At 34.8% G+C, this 22,227-nt stretch overlaps 1 protein-coding gene across 1 annotated transcript in view; it reads left to right on the top strand.

The window, feature by feature from the left end:
- The first annotated feature begins 206 nt into the window (after positions 1-206).
- The window catches only part of Usp20-33 (Ubiquitin specific protease 20/33), a 39,114-nt gene continuing 17,093 nt past the window's right edge, over positions 207-22,227 (top strand). Inside the window, exons 1-13 of the mRNA XM_071591621.1 lie at positions 207-291; positions 593-746; positions 4,552-4,671; positions 6,227-6,497; positions 10,560-10,795; positions 11,779-11,879; positions 16,098-16,165; positions 16,232-16,379; positions 19,237-19,319; positions 19,448-19,569; positions 19,660-19,797; positions 21,467-21,588; positions 21,719-21,897. Of these exons, the coding sequence (XP_071447722.1) occupies positions 663-746; positions 4,552-4,671; positions 6,227-6,497; positions 10,560-10,795; positions 11,779-11,879; positions 16,098-16,165; positions 16,232-16,379; positions 19,237-19,319; positions 19,448-19,569; positions 19,660-19,797; positions 21,467-21,588; positions 21,719-21,897 (1,672 nt within the window). The 5' untranslated portion in view covers positions 207-291; positions 593-662. The remainder of the gene's footprint in view (positions 292-592; positions 747-4,551; positions 4,672-6,226; positions 6,498-10,559; positions 10,796-11,778; positions 11,880-16,097; positions 16,166-16,231; positions 16,380-19,236; positions 19,320-19,447; positions 19,570-19,659; positions 19,798-21,466; positions 21,589-21,718; positions 21,898-22,227) is intronic.

Genomic DNA, 22,227 nt, shown 5'->3' with positions numbered 1-22,227 from the left:
AAAATAAAATAATCGATTCTAAGAAAATATGGTAGTTCATTTATGATGGAATTGATTTTTAAAGGCTCTAAGAAATGCCATGACTCCCAAAATTGTTTTTTATGAGCGTAGCGGGACATTTATAATGATCTAGCCCTTTGCGAATGAATTTTGATTTAGAGCGTGATGCGGTATCAGATTTTCTTTTTTTCTAAATTAGTGCAACTGTGCATAGATGGCGGCACACAGCACTGCTAATTGTGAGAGAAAATAAGTTGCTCATGGGTCGTGTACGTCAAGTGTGTTGTGGAGGTAATTGTGTGTAATGTTGGTCACTTAATCTATTTTTGTCAGGTAATGAACCAACAAATTAATGGACATGAAATGTTTAGCATTCGTTATCTCTGAGAGGTTGGCAGATAGTATCACAAATATACGTGAAATTTTAATTAATTTAAATATTGCATTATCACAAAAGACAGTTCGGTTTGTTGAATGAATGTAACATTATTTGTGATAGACGATTAAGTTGTTGAAATTAAGGATATAATAAAAGCTGATGGTAGAATGTATTGTATGAAACGTGTTAAACATTTGAAACGTTTTATTTAAGGTTTTGAGACGTTCACAACGTCATTCCTAAAATCAGCCAAAGTTTAAAAAGGATTTCACATGGGACGACGATGGCAGGTGAAAATTGTAGTAAATGCCCTCATGTTATCAGCATTGGTGACTTAAATTTGTCCGAGATCGAGAAGAAACGTGAGGTAAGTAGGTATATGTGTAAACCGATTTTATTCCCCCTGTAGCAATTAGTTAAAATATTCGGGAGTCCCCGTAAAATGAATGAATTTTCGTTTAGCATGCACCAATTCACCACATGGTGAATTTGCTATCTATTGTTTCGTAGAAGTGAAAGGAAGTTCTTGGTAGTATAACAATAACAAGATCCATGGTTAACTTCTGTAATACATTTAGTTATACCTTTATACCATGTAGAATCCCTGTAATTTTTTGATTTTGTGCGGTTTAGTTTATGTATCTACATTCCTTCTTTACATGACTGCAAAAATCTGAAACTTAAGGGTATATTCTGCCATGTCTGCAATCATACAACGATTTCTAATTATGACCTTATTTAAAAAATGAGGTATTTATAGATTGATCCCCGGGCTTAATAATATGAATGAGGCAACTGACCGGGAAACATCCAAAATGTTGGAAGAAATATCTCAACTTGCCAACCAATGTGAATGGAATTTACCCATCTTTGTAGGCTCGTGTGTACTGGAAAATGACATATTTAAAGCAGGTTAAATACATCAAGAAAAATATTGTCAATTGCCATTAAAATTGAATTGGTACAGGTTTTCACGTCATCTAACAAGAGGCATTAAAATTATCATTTAACCATAGGTTTTTGAATAAGTCATCATGGTAGAGAGTTCTAGTTGACTGTTAATTGCATTTTTTCGGTTCTCAGTCTTATGTTAAGTTTTGATACAATTTTCCTTTGATTCTCTTCCGAATTGTTTCCGATGCAATCATATTTGCTGTGAAGTTACTTGTTAATCACTTCACAGTCATATGGCCAATGTTAATTATTATAATCTTATTTACTGTTCATAATATTATACCTTGCCACTTGGCAAAAAAATATTTGTTAAGAGCCATCAAAAAGAAAATATTGAAATGTTCACTGTAAATGAGTACAAGTAATGTAATATAGAAATGAATAAAAAAGCAATACATTATTCATCGATGGTAAAAAAATTAAATGTATTGCTTGATGTTGTATCAACATTTTACAGCAGTTTTCTATTTAGTATATTTTACTCATTGTTATAATTTTTATTCATTTTTAGAATCTCAGGCATTTAATTGTTGATGGCAATTTGTTTTAGTGGTTAATTCATTTGTGTGTATTGCCTGTGTGGTTCTTTGGATGTTCACATGAATACATTCTTTTGGTCTTGTGTTGTAAGTATGATAGTCTGAACATTTTCCTTAAGCATTACAGCTATTTTAATTGCCTGATTGTTAGCATCCATTTCAACAGGAAGAGAATATTTTTTATGTAGTAAGTACTGGAAGAATAGCAACATATTGTTTATTGTGAAAATACCTTGACTCAGAGTAACCCCTTGATAGGTAAATGGTCACTCTTGGTGATGTCATTAAACATTTTAGAATGGAAGGAGGTAAGAAGCAAGTGAAGTTAAAAATGGTTTTTTGAAATGTATTTGACTCTGTAGTGCTCGATAAGGCTTAGAAATGTAGCAGTGCTTAGTCTCTAGGCCTACCGCCTACTTTAAATATTTAGATATTTATTGACAGAAATAATCCTTATTACAAAAAGAAAGGCAGGAACATAGATTAGTTCCACTATTGTAAAAACATTTACATAGGGGTAAAAATTATATATAGATACGTACATTATAATTGAGAAGTTAAATATAATTTAGAATTTAAGAATTTTGGTTTGCACTGAATGAAAGATTTTTAGATGGTATACAGGTATGCATAAATACCTAGTTAAATGAATTAATCTAGGCGAAATATCAATATTGAATAATATTCCAAATAAAAAATGAATACAGAATGTAAGAAATATAGTATTTGTTACTGGCCAGATAATGGTATAAAATGATAAATGTCAGTAGTAGTCATTAAATAGACCTTGTGGCATAGTTTATGGAAATTTGACCAATGAGCATTTGGGGAAACTTATTGACATGTACAGATATGCACTCAGAAGTTTAGCCTACCAAAATTCCTCGGCTTTTTTAATAACATAATTTTTGAGGAATTCTGGTGAGATAAATAGGTCAATATAATCATAAACTTGGCATCTCTTGTAATATGGTTTAAAGGTGAGAAGTGAGTGTAATTTTTTGCATGATATCTAATTTCAAAGTGTTATGTGAAAGTACTCCAAAAGGTATTGCATCTAGAAGGTATAAGAAATCAATCTTGTATTATGCAGTAATATATAAAGAAAAGTTAAGCTATTAATTACGCAAGGAGGGAATATTTAATATGGGTAACATTTCATGACAATGATGAGGGTCATTGTGAAAATTGAATGGGAATGTAATTTTTTGCACAAATTTTCTTTGAACACATTCAGTTGTATGAATATGGAGTTTGTAGTAAGGTACCAAACAGTAGAACAGTATTCACAGAGATACCTAACTAATGAGATGAACAAAACTTTAAATGGCTCTATATTAATGAAGTTTTTACATTATCAGAAAGTAAATCAAGCGATTTTGATTCTTCAGATTGAACGTAATTATAATGTTGATGGAATGTTAACTGTGTGTCAAATATGATATATGACTCATAGTTGACTTTTTACTTAGTAACATCTATAGAAAAAATTAATCTGTAGTAATTGTATAATAATAATAATTTTATTTCCCCAATTGAAAAGTACATAGTATGGTACAGAATATCATACAATTATGTAATCGTATAGGGTACATCAAGAAGTACAGTAACTGGATGACTAGCCAGAGAAAAGAAAAATAAAATAAAATTACACCTACACACATAGTTAAGGATTTACACAATATAAAATTCAGAATTTCTCAGAATTGAAGTAGTCGTTTAAACTATGAAAACATTTTTCATTTAAGTACAAAAATAACTTATTTTTAAAAATGGAGAGTGATTTCTCATTTTTTAAACTAATGGGAAGCATGCTGAATATTTTAATGCACAGAAAACGAGGTCCCTTGGACATCATTGTCATGCTAGCAGTCACTACACACAGATGATTTCTTGTCCTAGTCCCATAGGCGTGTGTGCCATTATTTGATGGGAATAGATGCATGTTCTTTTTTACAAAAATTATCGAAATTTTATATACTGTTATCTTTCATGTGCCATGTAAGCTTTTCAATGTAAGGCACATTTACAGTCATCATGTGCAAAGCCAAGTACTTGCACCACAGTGTACTGTAATTGACTGTACGGTTGACATGGTAGGTTTGTTTAGTAATTAATCATACTATCATCTTCAAAAGTATGCACTCAGTGTCAATTAAAATCCAAATAGTTTTGAATAAGGCCATAACTGTCTTCATTATCAATGATTGATGGAATGAGTAGATATCCATGAGGTGCAAAAAACAACAAACCATAAAATATCAGTCTGTGAGACCTCTTTCTATATAGTTTGAACCACATGATTTTGTTGAATAATACCTGAATAATCCTGTAACTGAATATTTTTATGTTGTCCTGATTATATATTGAAGGAATCCATCCATTAATCAAAAATGAAGTTGCAACAATTAATTTCACTCTGCAACCTCAGACTAGTTATTATTATTAGTTCTCATTTCTGCTAGCTCAATCTTATTATTCTATTAATTAAATGGGATAGTTTTGACTGATGCTCTTATGTTGTATGCAGGTACGTATATGTTCTACATGTCCTGAGAAATGTTATATTTCAATTATTGTAGTATATTTTAGAAAGCTCCACAAATACATTAATTATGAATTGTTTTATCTATAAAGTTTTACCTGAATTGGTCTTTCTTTTTCCCTATCTCTCTTTAGCTATCAAAATGTGAGGATTGCCAATGGGAGGGGCCCAACCTGTGGCTCTGCTTATACAAAGACTGCATGAGAGTTGGATGTGGGGAGGCGCAAAATGACCATAGCATTAAACATAACAAGGTACAATAATACTTCCTGAGAAACTGTAAGTGGCACGGGGAAAGCAACTGGCCCCCGTACCCCTGTGTGTGAATTTTATGTGCTGCTGGGCTTAGTATTTCGTGAACTCTACTATCACTTATCAAATTGACCTTCAGGTTAATATTTGTGCTTTTGATTTGTTAATTTACCCCACGGTGCATCTGTGTTCTTCCTCACAACCCTTGCCTTACTTGACCCTCCATTTAAAGAGTCTAAATTGAGATTGTTCACATTGAGACATTCATTCATCCTTTACATGAAATGCTGATATGCCTAATATCACAATGTGCCTGCCAGCAGTTGCTTGTTGTGTCTGAATTTGCTCTCAGTAATTGTTACTGCATAATCAGTATTTGGTGTTTTGCAAACTAGTTTGCAAATGATGGATTTTGTTAGAAATTAACATTATTCCATGCAAAATTGTGGAAACTTGGACTTTCTTCATGGTTTGACAGCAGTCATACTGTTCATAAAATTACTCCAGTCGCTTTATGCTATTCATCATCTCAGCAAGTATAAAAATAATCTGCAGAAAGCCATTGTGTTAAACAAGGAATGATGTCATTCATTCTCTTCGTTTTGTATTCTCCTGTGCAATGGTAACGTAATGGAGACTCTTGTGTTTGGCCATTGTATGAATAGAAAGTATCAATGTACCAACCCAGCCAAGTGTATATGTATATAGATGTGTGTGTGTGTATGTGTGTATATATATATATATATATATATATATGTATATGTATATATATATGTATATATATATGTATATATATATGTATATATATATGTATGTATATGTATATATAATATATGTATATATATACATATATATATATATATACATATACATTTATACATACATACATATATATATATATACATATATATACATATAAATATATACATATAAATATATACATATACATACATATACATATATACATATATATATATATATATATATATATATATATATATATATATATACATACACACACACATATATATATACACATATATATGTATGTATGTATATATATATATGTATATACACATATATATATGTATTTATATATATACACACATATATATATATATATATATATATATATATATATATATATATATGTATATATATATATACACATATATATATGTGTGTATATATATACATATATATATATATATATATATATATATATATGTGTGTGTGTATATATACACATATATATATATATGTATATGTATATATGTATATATACATACATACATACATACATATACACATGTGGGTCATGGTAGTCCAGGGGTGGAGCATTGAACAACTGACCAGAGGGTCCGGGTTTGATTCCTGGGCAAACTTCTGTGGTATATTTATTATTTTTGTACAAGGAGAGTTTCACTGCATGCAATGGTAAAAGTTATAAAATCTCACTCGAGAATAACATTAAAATTGATAATCAATGTCCATACTACCTGCCAATAGTTCTATTTATATCTAAATGTATGAATTATTTGAATATTTTACTTGCAGCTAGTGCCCACTCACAGCCTGAATCTGAACTTGTCAACAATGAGAGTTTGGTGTTACATATGTGAGCAGGAAGTTTTCTTGGACAATAATGAACCACCTATTCCTTGGCCGGGGCATCATACCGTTAGTGCTAACTCAACCTCTCATTATGCATTTCTAATGCATGCATCTCGTTCCGGGAATGGATGCATAGGGAATGTGAGTGGAGTGCCGTGTGACAGTGAAACTAGTGACACTGATGAGAGTGGTGATGATAATTCTAAACCAAGAGGTTAGTTGTCACTGAAGTCGATATGTGATCTCAGGCTTGGGATTTTCATTCAAGAGTTTTGTATTTGTTTTTGTGTAATGCATGTGTGTCACCTTAATGTGCATGTAAGGAAAACTCTGCCATGGGCATTCTTTAAAGAGCATCAATGCTGATGCCGTTCAAAGTGTTATCAAATTGGTTTGAACTTTGGTCAGCTTCATCTTATTGACATTCAGAAAGGCATAAAAAGTTGCACAAAATTTGTGAAAAGTACATAAGTAATGGGCTATCCAAGTTTACATAGCATTCAAAATAATTTTATAATTTTCATATTCAAAGAAACTGCAGGAGATGCTGCGACAGTAACTTTAATGGAGTCATCTGTTAAGTCATTTGCCTTGACCGAGATCCTGGTCTCGGGAGTGATTTTTACATTTATAAGATATTGAATTGTTTTTTGTAATTTTTCAATGAAAATTTACTTCTGAGAATTCTTTAGAGGATCATTTCAAGTCAATTCAAACAAAGGAAAGTTATTTTGGCACTCATCACCTCAAATTTTGATGAAAATCAACCAGTTTTATATCCCCTGCTGATATAAGTAAACATGCCAAATTTTATTTATATAGCTCTATTAGTTTTTATTTTATAGCCTCTCCACATTTAAGTGAATTCTTGATGTCTCCTGTTTCCTAGGCATGCTAAGTAAGGTTCACTTTCTTGCTAAATAATTTGTATCTCACGGCCTAATCAACCTATCTTCAGCTAAGGTGAGTCAGAAAGTTAGGATTCCAGAAAAAATATATATGGGCACTTACAGCTTTTGCTAGTAGTAATGTTAGGGGAGGTGACCGACTGCTGTCATTTGCGCCATTAGGGATGGATGGGAAAGGAAGGGTGGAGAGAAACTCGGCATCGGCATTAGCCTACTCTTGTCGAAAGGTGCCAAGTGGTCGGCAGTTTAATGTCCCATGCGATGGACGTCATACTCACTCAAAGTGCTCTCCTTGCTTTAGTGAAAACATAATTCTTTAAACAGACATTCCTATATCTATGGGTATAAAAATTATGGCTTTTTTATTCCTTATTTGTAACTGAATGAAATGTTTGTGCCATTTTCACTAAATGGCTGCTGGTTGGAAGAATAAAACTTGCAGTTTCGTTGAAATATGAGGTGATGACTTTGTTGTATTGAAATGATATTATCCTAGCTAATTAGAAGAAATATGGAAAAATGGTAGCATTTTAAATTCCATTGGAAAGAATGTCTATCAGCCTTGAAAAATTGAGACGTTGTGGGTCAATTGCATTGGTAAGCATTTTGTTAGTCGGGAGAAAAATTTGGTAAGATTTGGCAGAAGTTAACTGGGAATGTTTTAGTTGCTGTGTACAGGTTCTGTTAGAAATGCATTAACAGAAAATGCGAGACGTGAATTATTTTCAGAATTTCATTTTTTTTATTGAAAATAGTACCCCTTTGAATCAATGCATAGCTGGAATTGATTTAAAAATTTTTGAGAACCACCACTATACTCTTTTTGTGGAATCACATTTACAGGTGTACAAATATGAAATGTGGATTTTTTTCAAAAGAAAAATCGGAAGAATGATAAAGAGAGCTCTGTTCAAAATACGCTTTATTACTAGTCACACATTTTCCCCATCTTTCGGGACAATTATGGATACCACGCCTGTAAAAATCCCTCCCTTTTGTCATGAACCACTCATTTAGCAATTTTTTCACATCCTCTTATGAACCAAAGCACTGCTCCGCAAGTGCGCGACCCATCGATGCAAACAAGTGGTAATCAGAAGGAGCCAAGTCTGGTGAGTAGTTCATATGGAGTAGAACTTCCCAGTTAATTGCTGCCAACGTGTCACAAACTGGTTTTGCTGTATATGATAGAGCATTTCCATGAAGAACAATGACCATGTGTTACCTCTTTTGGTATTGTGGTCTTTTTTCAAGCAGCAAAAGGTTCATATTGAACAAATGTTGTTGGTAGTATTCAGTATTAAACCCTTTCACCAGATTTCAATGCTCATAATAGACCACACCCTTCTGGTCCCACCAAACACAGAGCATTGTCTTTCCTCCAAGGCAATTTTGTTCAATGTGGATGGTGCACCTGAGTCTAACCATGATATTTTGCTCTTAGGATTCTCAAAATAAAGTCACTTTTCATCCCCAGTAATGCTACGATGCAAAATCGACTTCATTTTGTATTGTGCGAGCAAAATTTCACATTTTTGAAAGGCAGATGGTGAAGTGTCTCTCTCTATCTGCTTGCTGTTCAACTCATGTGGTACCCATCTGCCAGTCTTCTGAATCTGTCCCATATCTTTTAGGCAATTGGAAATAGCTCAGGTATATTACTGTATTACTCAATTCCTCTGTGAGTTGATTTTGTGTTTGTGAATCACCTTCATCCAGCAATGCTTGCAATTTCATATCTTCGCACCTTTTTGGCAGTTTTCCGCATTCCTTGTCTGCAACATTGAAGTTACCACTTTTGAAATGCCAAAACTATCATTCACATATATCTTGCGTGGGAACATGTTCACCATAAGCTTCTCCAAGTAATCGGTATGATTCAGCTGCAGTTTTCTTCAAATGAAAACAAAAAATTAATGCTGTCCATGAATACTCTTGGTTTGGTATAAATTTCGACATATTAAACACAGCAGCACAACATTATGTCAACACTTTTTCAATTTAATTAACTCCAGTCAATTAATTGTTCATTTTGAGCGAATCAGCTTATACATAAATTGAGGAAGATGAAACTTTTCATCCTGATTAGGTGGTGTTACTTGGTTCATCTGTTTTCATTGATATATAGTTCCTAAATAAAGGAACCGTCTTTTCACTCTGTTTTACATTACACTATTTTTGCTGTTATTATAATGAATATACTCATTATAACTAGGGGAACAGTGTAAACTATAAATTTCTATTTTTCTAATATTTTCTATTGTTTTAAAAAGGCCTCATTTTAATATTTACATTTACATCCTTGCATTTTGGCTACCTTTTGATCTAGCTAATTTTTTCTGCTGGTGATGACTACCATGGGTGGATGAAATCCTGTATCTTATTTCTATGGATTGCATTTCGGTACCCTGTTGCCTTGTCGAGGTTTAGCTATTAAATGAGGCAATGTGGCGGAGCAGAGTGTCTGGATTTTGCCAAAAAGGTTGAACATGTACAGGCACACAAAAGGGAGGATGAGAATGAAACATGAATCAGCACACACTATTGATTATAATCATCATTATTCCGCCTTTTAAAGATAAAAGAAAAAATTAAATCTGTTTTTATTCTGACCTACTGTTATGAGGGATGCCAGCCCGCATCAAGAAAACTTTTTGCAGTATTCGAGGAAACAGGAAAATACTTGTGGTGTTCACATTTTCAGATCTGTATTACTCAGTAACCTACCATTTGTTGAAAGAATCACTTGCCCGTGTTTTTAAACGTCCTCTAATTAATTAAATTAATATGCTCAAACTGTATGGCATTTTGTTCTAGTCGGGGAAATTAAAAAAATAAGGAAACCACCTAGGAGTTAGGTCTTCTTTACTTGTGAATCCCCGATGTGGACATCCCACTTCAATTTAATGGAAATTAATTCTAAATAGGAGGGAAAATGAACGATCTGAATCCAAGGGTCCTTACTGTCTGCATTCAGGAATTTCTTTTTGTTTCGAAGTAGTACCATGTGTTTAATTCCTAGATATTAAATGAGGTAAAGCCCCATCTGTCACCACACACAATGAAAATGTAGTGGGGATATGAGGTGAATTTTGGACTCCTTTGTTCGGAATTCAGTAACATTGCCACATTTTGGAATCTTAGGCCTAAGGTTGAGTTGTACCGAAATGGGACATTAATTTAATTCGGTGATTTTTACACTGTTGATTACTTTTAGTATAAATAGTAATCATTATAGTGAATAAGTTTGATCGATATTTTTATTTAATAGCAATTTTGTTAATTGGTATATTTTTTTAACCTAAAATACTTGTGTTGTGATGTTCATTGATAAAAGTATCCTCCTTGGTTTCACGTCTTTACCACAGGGTTAACAGGGTTGCAGAACATTGGCAACACGTGCTACATGAACTCTGCTCTTCAGGCTCTTTCAAACACTCCACCTCTCACTCAATTCTTTCTGGAGTGCAGCGGCTCAGTGGCTCGTGCTGAAAAGAAGCCTCCCGGTCTCTCTCGTAATTACCTTCGTCTCATTCATGAAATGTGGCATAAACGCAGGCCAGGCTATGTTGTACCATCTGGAATCCTCTATGGAATACGAAATGTAAGTTCATCATTTTGTGGTGTAAATATAATTTCATCATTTGGTAAATAATTGTTTGTATTGATGATGTGCCATGATATCGTTTTGCTTTATTAAATACTGCTAGGTATTAGACACAGTACCTATTAAAGCAATTCCCAAATTAATCATAAATGTATAATACAATGTAGGCTGTTTGGTTTCATCTCACATGTGGTGCTGCCACAAAACTTGCATGCCTTGGGCTAATGGGGATTTCGCCCCTCTGCTCAAACATACTCTAGGTAGACTTAACAGGTTTTAAAAGAAACCCATGAGTGGTGTATCCAGACTGAATTTTATCCCTGGCCCCAAATGATCAGGAGTAGTTAACGCGTGCTTACTTCACACTATGATACAGCTAAAATTTTATCCTTTTCCGCCAAGTGTCAATAGTGGATTCCGTTTTCCTCCATTTTGCTGTAACTCAAATACATATTATAATTATAGGCAATCGGGATAATCTCTAGCCTAGATAATGCACTAATTTGGTGTTAAGGGGTGACCTGCTAAAATTTGTCAAAATCTGCTGTGGGTATGTTGTAAACCCATGCTATGAAATTTTAATAATATGTTTCTCAGCATCAGCAATACAAGCATATTTCAGACAACAATGAGGAGCTAAGTGGTTGTGATTATTCTATTTATCACCGTCTATTCCTTGAGTGTGGTGCTATAGGATATTTAATAAATATATTTAATATTAGGTTTCAGCTATGTCCACTCCCCCATGGGAGTGGACATAGCTGAAACCTAATATTAAATTCTTATACTGGCAAGCATGTTTGGAGAAACTTATGCTTGTGTAAAATTATAAACCTTGAAGTTGGCAATAATTTAAGCAATATATGAGATTATAGCATATCAAGCAATATATCAAATTTTTTCTGTGCAAATTATGTATTTTTTCAATATTGTGTACACAACCTCAGTTTATGAGTTCCCTCAATTTCTATGCTTTCAAGGTCCACCCTATGTTTAGAGGTTATCAGCAACATGACACCCAAGAGTTTTTACGTTGTTTTATGGATCAGCTTCATGAAGAATTGAAAGAACCAGTAGTAGAGCGACCAGGGATGGATGGGAAGGGACTTCACAATCGGTTGGGTAAGTGTTAAGTTCCTGTATGGTTATCAAGTGTCATATTATTAATCTATCCAGTTTTCCCTAATGCCCCAAAATTGAAAGAAAATATAATAAAAGCTATAGAGGTCCTAATAAATAGGTGCTTAAATTCTGAAAGATTTTTGTTACTAACTCTTAGTGGTAACATCAGAGCACAGTATCTGTAGTCCATGAATATACACACCTTAAATTTCCATGTAGGACTTATAGGAAGGTAGATTGTATATAGAAGAGGATTGCAAAGGTTAGGATAAGAACAGAGAAGCTAGAAAACATCAAGAGAGAATTGGCGAAAGGTATCTACATATTCAATTTATTTAAGGTTCAATGATGGAACAGTAGGTATTAATAGAGCTTTTGATATCAAATAATATAAGTTGGGTAACAAACAATGTGGAGGAGCCAGATTGCTAAATCAAAGGTACTGGAAGGTAGTTAATGCGTATAAAGCAGGTGATTAATAGAATTTTTTGAATGGATATAAAATATGGCCCAACCAATCTAGTGGTAATCCTGATTAACTTGCCTACAAGTAGTCCCTGGGAGAAAGAACTAGGCAGTATGAGCATTCAATAAGAAGAGATGACTTGGAACATGCAAGGAAGGAAACCCTTAAAAGTGAAGAGGGATTTGAATACAGCTGTTGGCAAAGAAAGAGAGGTGGGAATGGTTTAGGAATTAGGAATGATAGTGGAGAGAGATTGAATTGTGAGGAATTTGGAGAGAAAGCAATTAAGTTTGATATGGATTTACAAACTGCATCATCCACTCATCTCTCCTTGGTCTGATTTCTATAATATTTAAGTTTTTGTGAAATTATTATTATTGGTATTCTAACTTTTTTGTTTTTGTCTATGACTAAAAATATTATTCTTGATTTTATATGTACATTAATCTAAAGGTTTTCTTTGAACTGGTACGATCGAGTAGCTACATGAAATGAATCCACGCATGCTATTGTTAAATTCTTGTTGGTATTCTACCATTTAAGATAAGTTTCGATGAATGCAGACTGAGCCCACCTTTATTCTTAACCTCTCCTCACAAGATGCACCCTGGCATCATGCTCTTTATTTAACTGTTCTTCTGTTCTGCATTCATAACATATCCCTTCATTCTACCCAACTTACCTATACTTTTCCTCCAACACTTCACTGGCCTAACATCCTCTGCTCTATCACAGTCTTCAACATCCTGTCACCTATCAAAATGATTTGCTTCCATCTTTCCAACTTCTTTGGATTTATCCCAACAATCCCCTCTCCTCTCCCACAATGAATAGCACCTGTCTACTTCACCTTTTCTATCATGCTCCCCTCTCACATTTCAAAGGCCTCCAATCTATTATGCCTATCAGCCTGCTTCGATGACAATGTTTACACACCATACAAAACTACGCTCCATGTAAATATTTTTACAAGCCATTTCTTGACATCCTGACTCAATATCCCTGCCATCCTTAACTTCTCTGCGAAAATTCCTTTTTCTTACACGGTTCTTCTTTAGAGAAATAGCTGAGCCCAATACTTGGTGAAATTCCATTTCAGTGAAAAAGGAAGGTTCAAATAACTTTGTATTTCCACAGAATATCCCATTGAAATGCAAAGTTATATGACTCTTCCTTTTGCGTTACAATTTTTCTTCTAATGTCCATACTACCTTGGGCATTTTCATACACTACACTTCCAAGATAGGTAAACTGTTAACTGTTTCACATGCTCAAGTTGATGAAGTCCTATTTCAATATTTAACTTATCCTATCTCTTTGCGAAAATTGCATAATTTTTGTTTTATTTACATTTATTCTCATCCCACGCATGTTGCACTAACTTTCCAATGTGCTTAGCAAACTTGCAACCCCATGAATGACTAGTAAACTAAAGCTTTATCATCCTTAAACTCAACTGATTTAATGAATTCCCCCCTGCCTTTACTCCCATCTCCAGTTCTTCCCATGCCTCTTAAAGCATCTTCTTCACATATACATTCAACAGCTGTGGGTGATAATGGACAACCCTGCCGTACTCTTCCTAGCGATGCATGTCCAGACTCTCCATCCCCCACTTGCACCTGAGCAGTAGTCTGAGACATTTACAGGTTGCAGATAGGTTTCCTATCTTGCCAATCTACTCCTATTTTCCACAATACATTCTTTAGTTTTACTTAATTCAATCTATCAAATGCCTTTTTTGCAACCTACTAAACAGATGAATACATCGTGAGTCAGTATGGATGACTTATCATGGTAAGAAAATGAATGATAATCAGTGTCATTTAACCCAGTATTTACATTCAGGAGAGAACATTTTCTCTGTGCTTATCTAGCTGAAACTGTGGTCAAGTAATTTTGAATGTATGATATCTTAATTTTGAAATAAGGTACCCTGAGGGAGAAGAGAGTGTTGTTGCAAGAAATGCAAAGAAGGCCGGGAAGATTGATGCTGAGCAATTTAATTGGCAATGGATTCTGTGATAGAGGGAAGGATATTTTAAGCCAGTTCGTTAGGGTTAGGATAGGTATGGTGTTGTTTGACAAAATGAGTTGAAATAGAATGTATGCAAAATTGAAGAACAGTTTTTTTCTAGCTCAAGGTAACATGTCAGTTCATTTGCTCAGAGATTATTTTAGATATTAGGCACATCAAATACAAACTTGCAGAACATTAGTATATACGTAAAAAATAGAAATACATGTGCAGATTGTAATACAGATTCATTGTGCCATGAGGCAACATAGAATCCTTCTATTATGCCTAATGGCACATGATTCTTATTCAGGATAGAATATTTCCACAATACCCTTTTTTCATTCATACATTTTATTCCTTGAAGAACTACATCATTCTCATTTTTTCAAAAATAGTAATTTATCTAATGAGGTAGGTTTTGGATGGGCGCAACTACCAAATAAATATTTTGTTTCTCTTGACAAAACACAACCCAACATCCTACTCCACAATAATCCCCTCTTCGACCCCATATACTCCCTTCCTCCCTTCATTCCGTCTAACATCCCTACTCTATTCCTTCCCCTTCCTCATTTGTCTAACATTCTCCCCTCTTATCACAGTCTTCAACATCCCACTACCAATCATTTTGCTTTGCATCCATCTCTCCTGTCTCCTTATGATTTCTCCCAACAAACCCATCTCCTCGCCCACTGTGCGTAGTACTTCTTTTGCTTTCCTTTTGGTCCATTTCACCTTCTCCATCCTTCTCCACACCCACATTTCATTAGCCTACTTCCATCATCCTGCTTCAGTGACCATGTTTCTGCACTGTGTATAACTACACTCCATATCAAAGTTTTGACGAGCCTCTTCTTATTATCCTTAATCAACGTCCCTGTCATCAACTCTTTTGCCCTTGTGAAAGCCTCTATGCTAAGGACAATTCTTTTTCTTACGTCCTTACTACTTTGACCGTTTTGGTTCAAAAGACTACTGAGATGTGTAAACTGTTCCACCTGCTCTAGTTTTTGCCCTCCTATTTTAATGTTAAGTTTAGCTTCTCTCTGGAAAATAGCATAACATTTGTTTTTAATTATGTTGATTTTCATCCCATTACCATCACACTGATTTCCAATTCACTCAGCAATTCTTGCAAACCCTTGGCTGACTGACACACTAGAGCTTGGCCGTCAGCAAACCTATCTGATTTTATGAATTCCCCCTGACTTTCATGGCTATTTCTAGTTCTTCCCATGCTTCTTTAATCATTTCCTCTGCATATACATTGAACATCACTGGTGAGAATGAACAACCCTGTCGTATACCTCTTCCTAACACTGCCCATCCGAACTTTACATTCCCAACTCCCACCTGTGCATTCTGAGCATTGTTATAAAAATTTAGAAATGGTAATTTAAATAAAGATAATAATATTCAGAGGGAAAGGTATTGGAATGAAAATAAAAATATTGTAAAATTCACAAAGTAAATTATCAGTTTGAAATCATTATCAGTTCTTCATATAATTTTGTCCTATGTTGCTTTAATCGTTCTGGGTTATTTATCTGAAACATAGCTCTCTGACTAATATGATGTTTGTTGGAACCCGTTGGTCTGTTGAGGTGTCTTTGACTGGAATTTTCCAATCTCTATCTGTATATTTAAACATGGAAGTTTCTTCTTACTTTTGAAGGTGAAGATACCTGCAGTCCTTATGAGGATGTGACAGACGAAGAAGGTGAGGATGAAGAGGAGAGTCGAGAGGAAGAGACAGAGGGTTCGAAGAAGGGTAGCTGCAATGGACGGGGGGTAATGAGGGGGGAGGGCCTGCCTGGGGTGATAGGGGATGGCTCAACAAGGGGGGAGGCATCCAGCCAGTCTGAGGGCGAGGAGTATGAGACCTGTGACTCGGGTGTCAGTGAGCAAAGCTCATTGAGTGACGAGGGCGAGAGACCCCGAGGGGGGGGAGGGCAGGCGGATTGCAAGCACAAGTGAGTTTGCTTCTCCCTAGGGAATTCATCTCCCATTACACTGTAGTTCCCTGCATCGGTGGTGATTCATATTTGCAGGATCCCTTGCAGTTATGGGTGGGAATCGGATACAATAATAACCACTACCATTAATCATAATTTCAACTTGTTCAATATTTCCAAACTGTCATACAAAGGTGCCAACTGTCAACTGATATGCACATTATAACCCTAATAATCTATTATGTATGGTTAATTCTCAGCTTAGTACAACTTGTACATTCACTTAAACTGCAACATGGTTAAATAGTGCTTGTAAAGGCATAAGAAGTAGAGAGACCTAATTGATTTTTTGTATCTCAAAGTGTTTGATTCAGATGGTTGTATTTATTAGAAGAGACAACAGACTGCTGAATCATTTGCACCATTTGATTCAGATATTCATGTTAATGAATGTTATCTAGCTAAGAATGTACCTGCTATAGCTTAGAAATGGGCAGATATCTTAAATTTCTGAGAATAATTTAATTTTTATGTCAAAATTTTTATTTAACCCCACAAGCTGTCACTAGAACATGTAGCAGTGGATGTTAAGATGCTCTCTAGAATTGGAAAGGAAAATTACTATAAATTTGGGATATGATTTAATATATTTAGGATAGGGGCAGATCTGTGTGCATTGGTTCTAATGACCACCCATGCTTTTCAACAAATATTTAGAGTACATGGGAAGAACTGGAGGAAGTAATGAAAGTTTGTGTGTAGAATTCATGAAATCAGGTTTGTAAATGATCTAGCATTAGTTAGCCAGTCAGCCATAGAGTTGCAATCATCGCTGAACACTACAAAACTATGTGATGGCATGGGATGAAAATCATTGAAAATATAACTAGCAAAAAACTATCCACATCTCATTCTCCAAAAGGAAGGCAGGTGAGGGAAGGGTATATAAAATAATGGGAGAAACGATTGTAACAAAAGATAATTGTAAATATCTAGGGGTACACCTAAGTAAAGACTTAGGGTGGGGACTTCACACAGATTATGTGGTAGGCAAGGCCTTTAAATCGCTCCACTGGGTCATGCGGAGCCTCAAAGGAAGCACTAAATCAACTAAAGAATTGGCCTACAAAACAATTGTAAGGCCTATTGTCGAATATGCGACCACAGTATGGGATCCCTTTGAAATAGGGCATGTGAAAAAATTAGAAGCAGTGCAAAGGAAGGCTGCCAGGTACGTTTTAGGGCGACATACGCAGACTGACAGTGTAAGTGACATGCTAGGCTCACTAGGATGGGGGTCACTAAAGAACAGACGGAAGCTGAATAGACTGTGTGCCATTTTTAAAATATTGAAAGCTGACGGAGGCTGGAAAGAACTGAACGAGAGTGTAAATAAGCCATGTTATCTCGGCAGGAATGATCACCCGCTTAAAATCAAATACATGCCCCAAAGGACAAACACCGCCAAGTTTTCGTTCCTAAATATGGGAATCAAAGAGTGGAACCAGCTGCCTGATGAACTCTTTAAGCCCTTACCCAAAAGCATTAAATCATTTAGGCGTGAATGCAAAAGGTATACATGATGGGATTGTTAAATGCAATACGGCAGAAGGTGTATGGCTGTATCAAAATATATTGTTTTTTCTCATTTTTTTTATTTTGTAAGTCTACTATACGACTATTTAATGACACTGTGATATGTTTTAAGAATGACTACTGTTTGTTATATCATGTCATTGCCACCCGGCTTATCGCCTAACAGCAATGTATCCCAAATAATAATAATAATAATGCGATTCTCGAGAAAAAGGAAGGCTAAGTGAAGCATAAAACTGTAAGGCAGAAAGTAGAGCAGATAAATCAGCTTATGTATTTTGGGAATAGTTTAGAAAGAGTTATGCAAATTGGCAAAAATCTTAAAGGAGAAATTTGTTTTGCAAAGAAGCCTTTTTGAAGATGAGACAGCTGATGAAAGGATCTGTAAACATTGCTGTAAAAGAATGAGTTGTGAAACATTGTTATGGAGTGCAGTATTTTTAAGGTTGAGAGCCAAGGTCATTGAGGCAAAAGAAAAATCATAAATTTGAGGCTTTTGAGAAGTGATTTTGAAGAATAAAGAAGTTAAATGAATGGAAAGAAAACAAAACATAAGTTAGGAACTTTTGTATTGAAACGATAGGCAAATATATAAAAATGTAAAGGAAAAGAGCTATTGTGCAAATATCACTGTACAAGTATGTAAGACAAAACTAATGATATGCCTTGCAGCATCTGCATAAATACATCTCCATGCACTGTGTAGATACTTCTTCGTTACTTTTTTCAAGTATTTACTATTTCACAGGAGTATCATGTTCCTTAAATAATAATAATTAATTTTGTTCACATTTTGTGTGATTTCAATGGTAGATTTAATTATCTGATGAATTAAGTATTAAATTTGAATTGACATATTATCATTATCTTTATTATTAACAGCCAATCAAAAGATTGTATTTTCTTTCATTTACTTTTTCCAAGTTCTTTTCATCATAAAAAATTAAAGGATGGTTCAGTTTTGCATTGCATTGGTTCAAAAAAAGTAGAGTATGTGCTCTTATGAGCATGATTCAAGTTGTGCAGTTTTCAACGTATGGGAAAATTTTCAGAGTTAGTTAATCATATGAAGGTAGGAACTTGTAGTTCACATTTTGGAGAGCTGTCGTGAGTTAGCCGTGAAAACGTTCAGCCCAGTTATGATGAGAATTTCATGATTTCACATGTGGAAATTTGGGTTTCATTATATTATTGGTTGTACTGTTCATAGTCAAGCCAAGTATGAGAATATTGCTTGTAATCTCTAGTGTGGGTAATGGTCTAGCTCTTTGTTTTCCAGGTTGTCCAGGTCTCCCTCCCCCCCAACTAACGAGAGAGCTCGCTCCAAGTTGACAGCCAACACACATTGTCAGTCAATTAAAGGTACATCCATCTCTCTACACATTTTCATGATAATTTGTTGAATGACTTTGCTTGGAAGTGTGGGCTAATTGCATACACATTCGGTCTATTTTCATTCATATTTGTAACGGAAAATTTTTATGTCACAGGTCCATCTCAAGGTTCCCCAACAAGGTCAGCTCGTAAAAAACAATTAAAATACCGCAGCATTATCTCAGATGTCTTTGACGGGAAAGTTCTTAGTTCGGTGCAATGCTTGACATGTGATAGGGTATGCATATTTTTTGTGGAATGTACTGTGTATTATTTTGTTAGGGTATGCTCTGGCGTGGTGTTTCATTATTTTGAATGCTTATTGTAGATATCGACCAGGGTGGAGACCTTCCAAGATTTGAGTCTGCCAATTCCAAGTCGGGACCACATTCACATGCTGCACCAAGGATCTCTAACTCCTCAAAAGGGTGTTTCTGCTTGTGCTGATGTGTATGGGGCAAATCAGGTATGCAGTCAATGTTTGACAGTTCTATCATTCATAGGGGATAATTAGTAAGCATCTTCTTTAGACTTGTTAAAGAAGAAAAGAGTGGGCAAATTTAAGCTCTGATAATAATAGAAAATATATATTTTATTGTATATTCCATTGATTAGTTAGATTTATCTTGATCACTGGCCATCTTGCTCCTGAAGCAGATGGCCTGTGATGGTTTCTTTGGATAAAAAAGACAAAACATCTATTGACTTTACATGGACCCATTTGCTTTTGAATTAAAATAACTGCGTATCATACTGTATGTCCATGTTTTTGTCCCAGACAGTAGAAAAAATAACTCAAAAATGAAAATGCACATTACTATTTTTGTCAGTGATATTAAGAGTTAATCTAGGATAATGATATTTTTACATATATAGCTACCCTATGCAAATAATGGGTGTAACAGGAAACAACTGAACTGCAACAGTCAAAATAAATATATGGCATATGTACTTATGTGAACGCATAATACATGGTTTGTATGAAGAGTATCAGGAAATTTTTGGAAAAATAGATTAATTTCAGTTATTGCTAAAATGCCTCAATATTCTTCAAAGTACATCCCGTGAGTATTAACTCACTTTTGCCAGAAGTTTTCCACAATTCAAAGGCTCCCTGGTAGGCGGAATCCTGAAGGTCAGTAAGGGTATCTGGGCAAGCTTTCTTGATGGCCCTTAAGGTCCCATGGTGGTGTCAAATTGGAACTTAAGATAAAGTCTGGGTTTTCTTCAATACATCGTAGGTCTTCGAAAGCAGACACATGACTCTGCTTTTGGTTGTCTGTCAAGACTTTAGGGATGAATTTGGCACAGATCTTTCGGGTCACCTAGTTTTCAGTGATAATGGTGTGAACTTTCATTTTATTAATGCCAATATAATCTGCTATCATGCGCAAGCTCAACCAGCGGTCTTAATTCAGTGCTTCACGCACATGTCTGGAAAAAATGTTACCGATACTTTTTATGCAAACCTTGTATTTGCTTGAAAATATTGTTTTGAATATCATAATTGGCCATGCACTTTCTTCAGGTTTAATTTAAGTAATTTGGCAGCCCTGCCTTCCATCCGCCTCCCCTCCCTTAGCCATCACCCTTCCCCTCCCTGACCTCATGCAGTTAAGTGTCCCCAAGTTTTACAATGCCTGTAATGTTATAATGGAGGACTTCATCATATTTGCTATGCTCAACAAAACCAGAAGAACATCAAGAGGGAAGTAGACTCAATTACATAAGTGTTGTTTGGAGGAGTCTTTTCAAATGTTTCAGCACATATGTAGGGTCCCTTATTCCTATTCCCCACCCAATATCAATTTTTAATCACAAGCATACCAATATTATTAGGGTAGTCGATAGTGATCCCATTAATTCACTAGATCAGCCCATTCAAGTATTTGTTTTTCCCTTGTTACAATGTCACCATAGCACACTAAATGAGAGGCCAACATACTGAAATATGTTGCCAAATTTCATTGTCTTTCTAATGTCTAACACTCTAATACCGCCTGTCAAAGTATTGAATGGAAAACAAGTGTAAATTGTGAATTGTAATTTGCCAACGGCTATTATATTCTTGTAAATCCAGGAAATTGCCATTATTTGTATTTACTAATGAGTGGTTTCACTGTACTCTAAATAAGGGTTGGCTTCTGTGGGTGTTAGATTGGATACGTAGGTGGTTTCTTGGTCCAACTGTCTCCCTTCATGATTGCCTGGCTGCATTCTTCAGTGCTGATGAACTCAAGGGTGATAATATGTACAGGTATGTTAGGTGCTTTTTTTGCAATCTTTTGTAGTGAATTTTTGTAATACTTAATATCCTAGAAAAACTGATAGAAGCATATAGAACAACATGATTTTTCAAAATTTTTCTTTTTCATATTAAATGCCAGCTGTGAAAAGTGCAACAAACTGAGGAATGGAGTCAAATATTCAAAAGTTCTTGAGCTCCCAGAAATTCTTTGCATCCACTTAAAGAGGTTCAGGCATGAATTAATGTTCAGTTCAAAAATTAGTAGTTATGTATCATTTCCCCTGGAAGGACTAGACATGCGACCGTACTTACATAAAGGTAAGTACATTATTAGTTTCTCAGCTTGCATAACAATGTGTTTTTAATTTTATACATTGCATCGTAAGTAATTTCTCTTTTATCAATTGCCCTTTAAATTTGGAATGTAATGATAAAATGGCATAATAGGCTGTGCACATACTCCACAGCAGTATGAATCTAATAAATTACAATGATCACATAAATACGTGCTATGTTCGGAATTCATTTTTGTGTTTTCTTTTTTAAAAGACCAAATATCATGTGGTTGAAAAAAGGGTTGAAAGAAATGCTCTTTAGCATGGATGTTCTTTTTCGTAAAATGATTTTTTATGATTGCTTAAATTTTTG

Source organism: Hetaerina americana, unplaced genomic scaffold, assembly GCF_022747635.1.
Source record: "Hetaerina americana unplaced genomic scaffold, ioHetAmer1.1.p SCAF_5, whole genome shotgun sequence".
NCBI lineage: Eukaryota > Metazoa > Arthropoda > Insecta > Odonata > Calopterygidae > Hetaerina > Hetaerina americana.
Note: the sequence above shows the minus strand (reverse complement) of the source record. Positions and strands in the feature narration are given on the sequence as shown.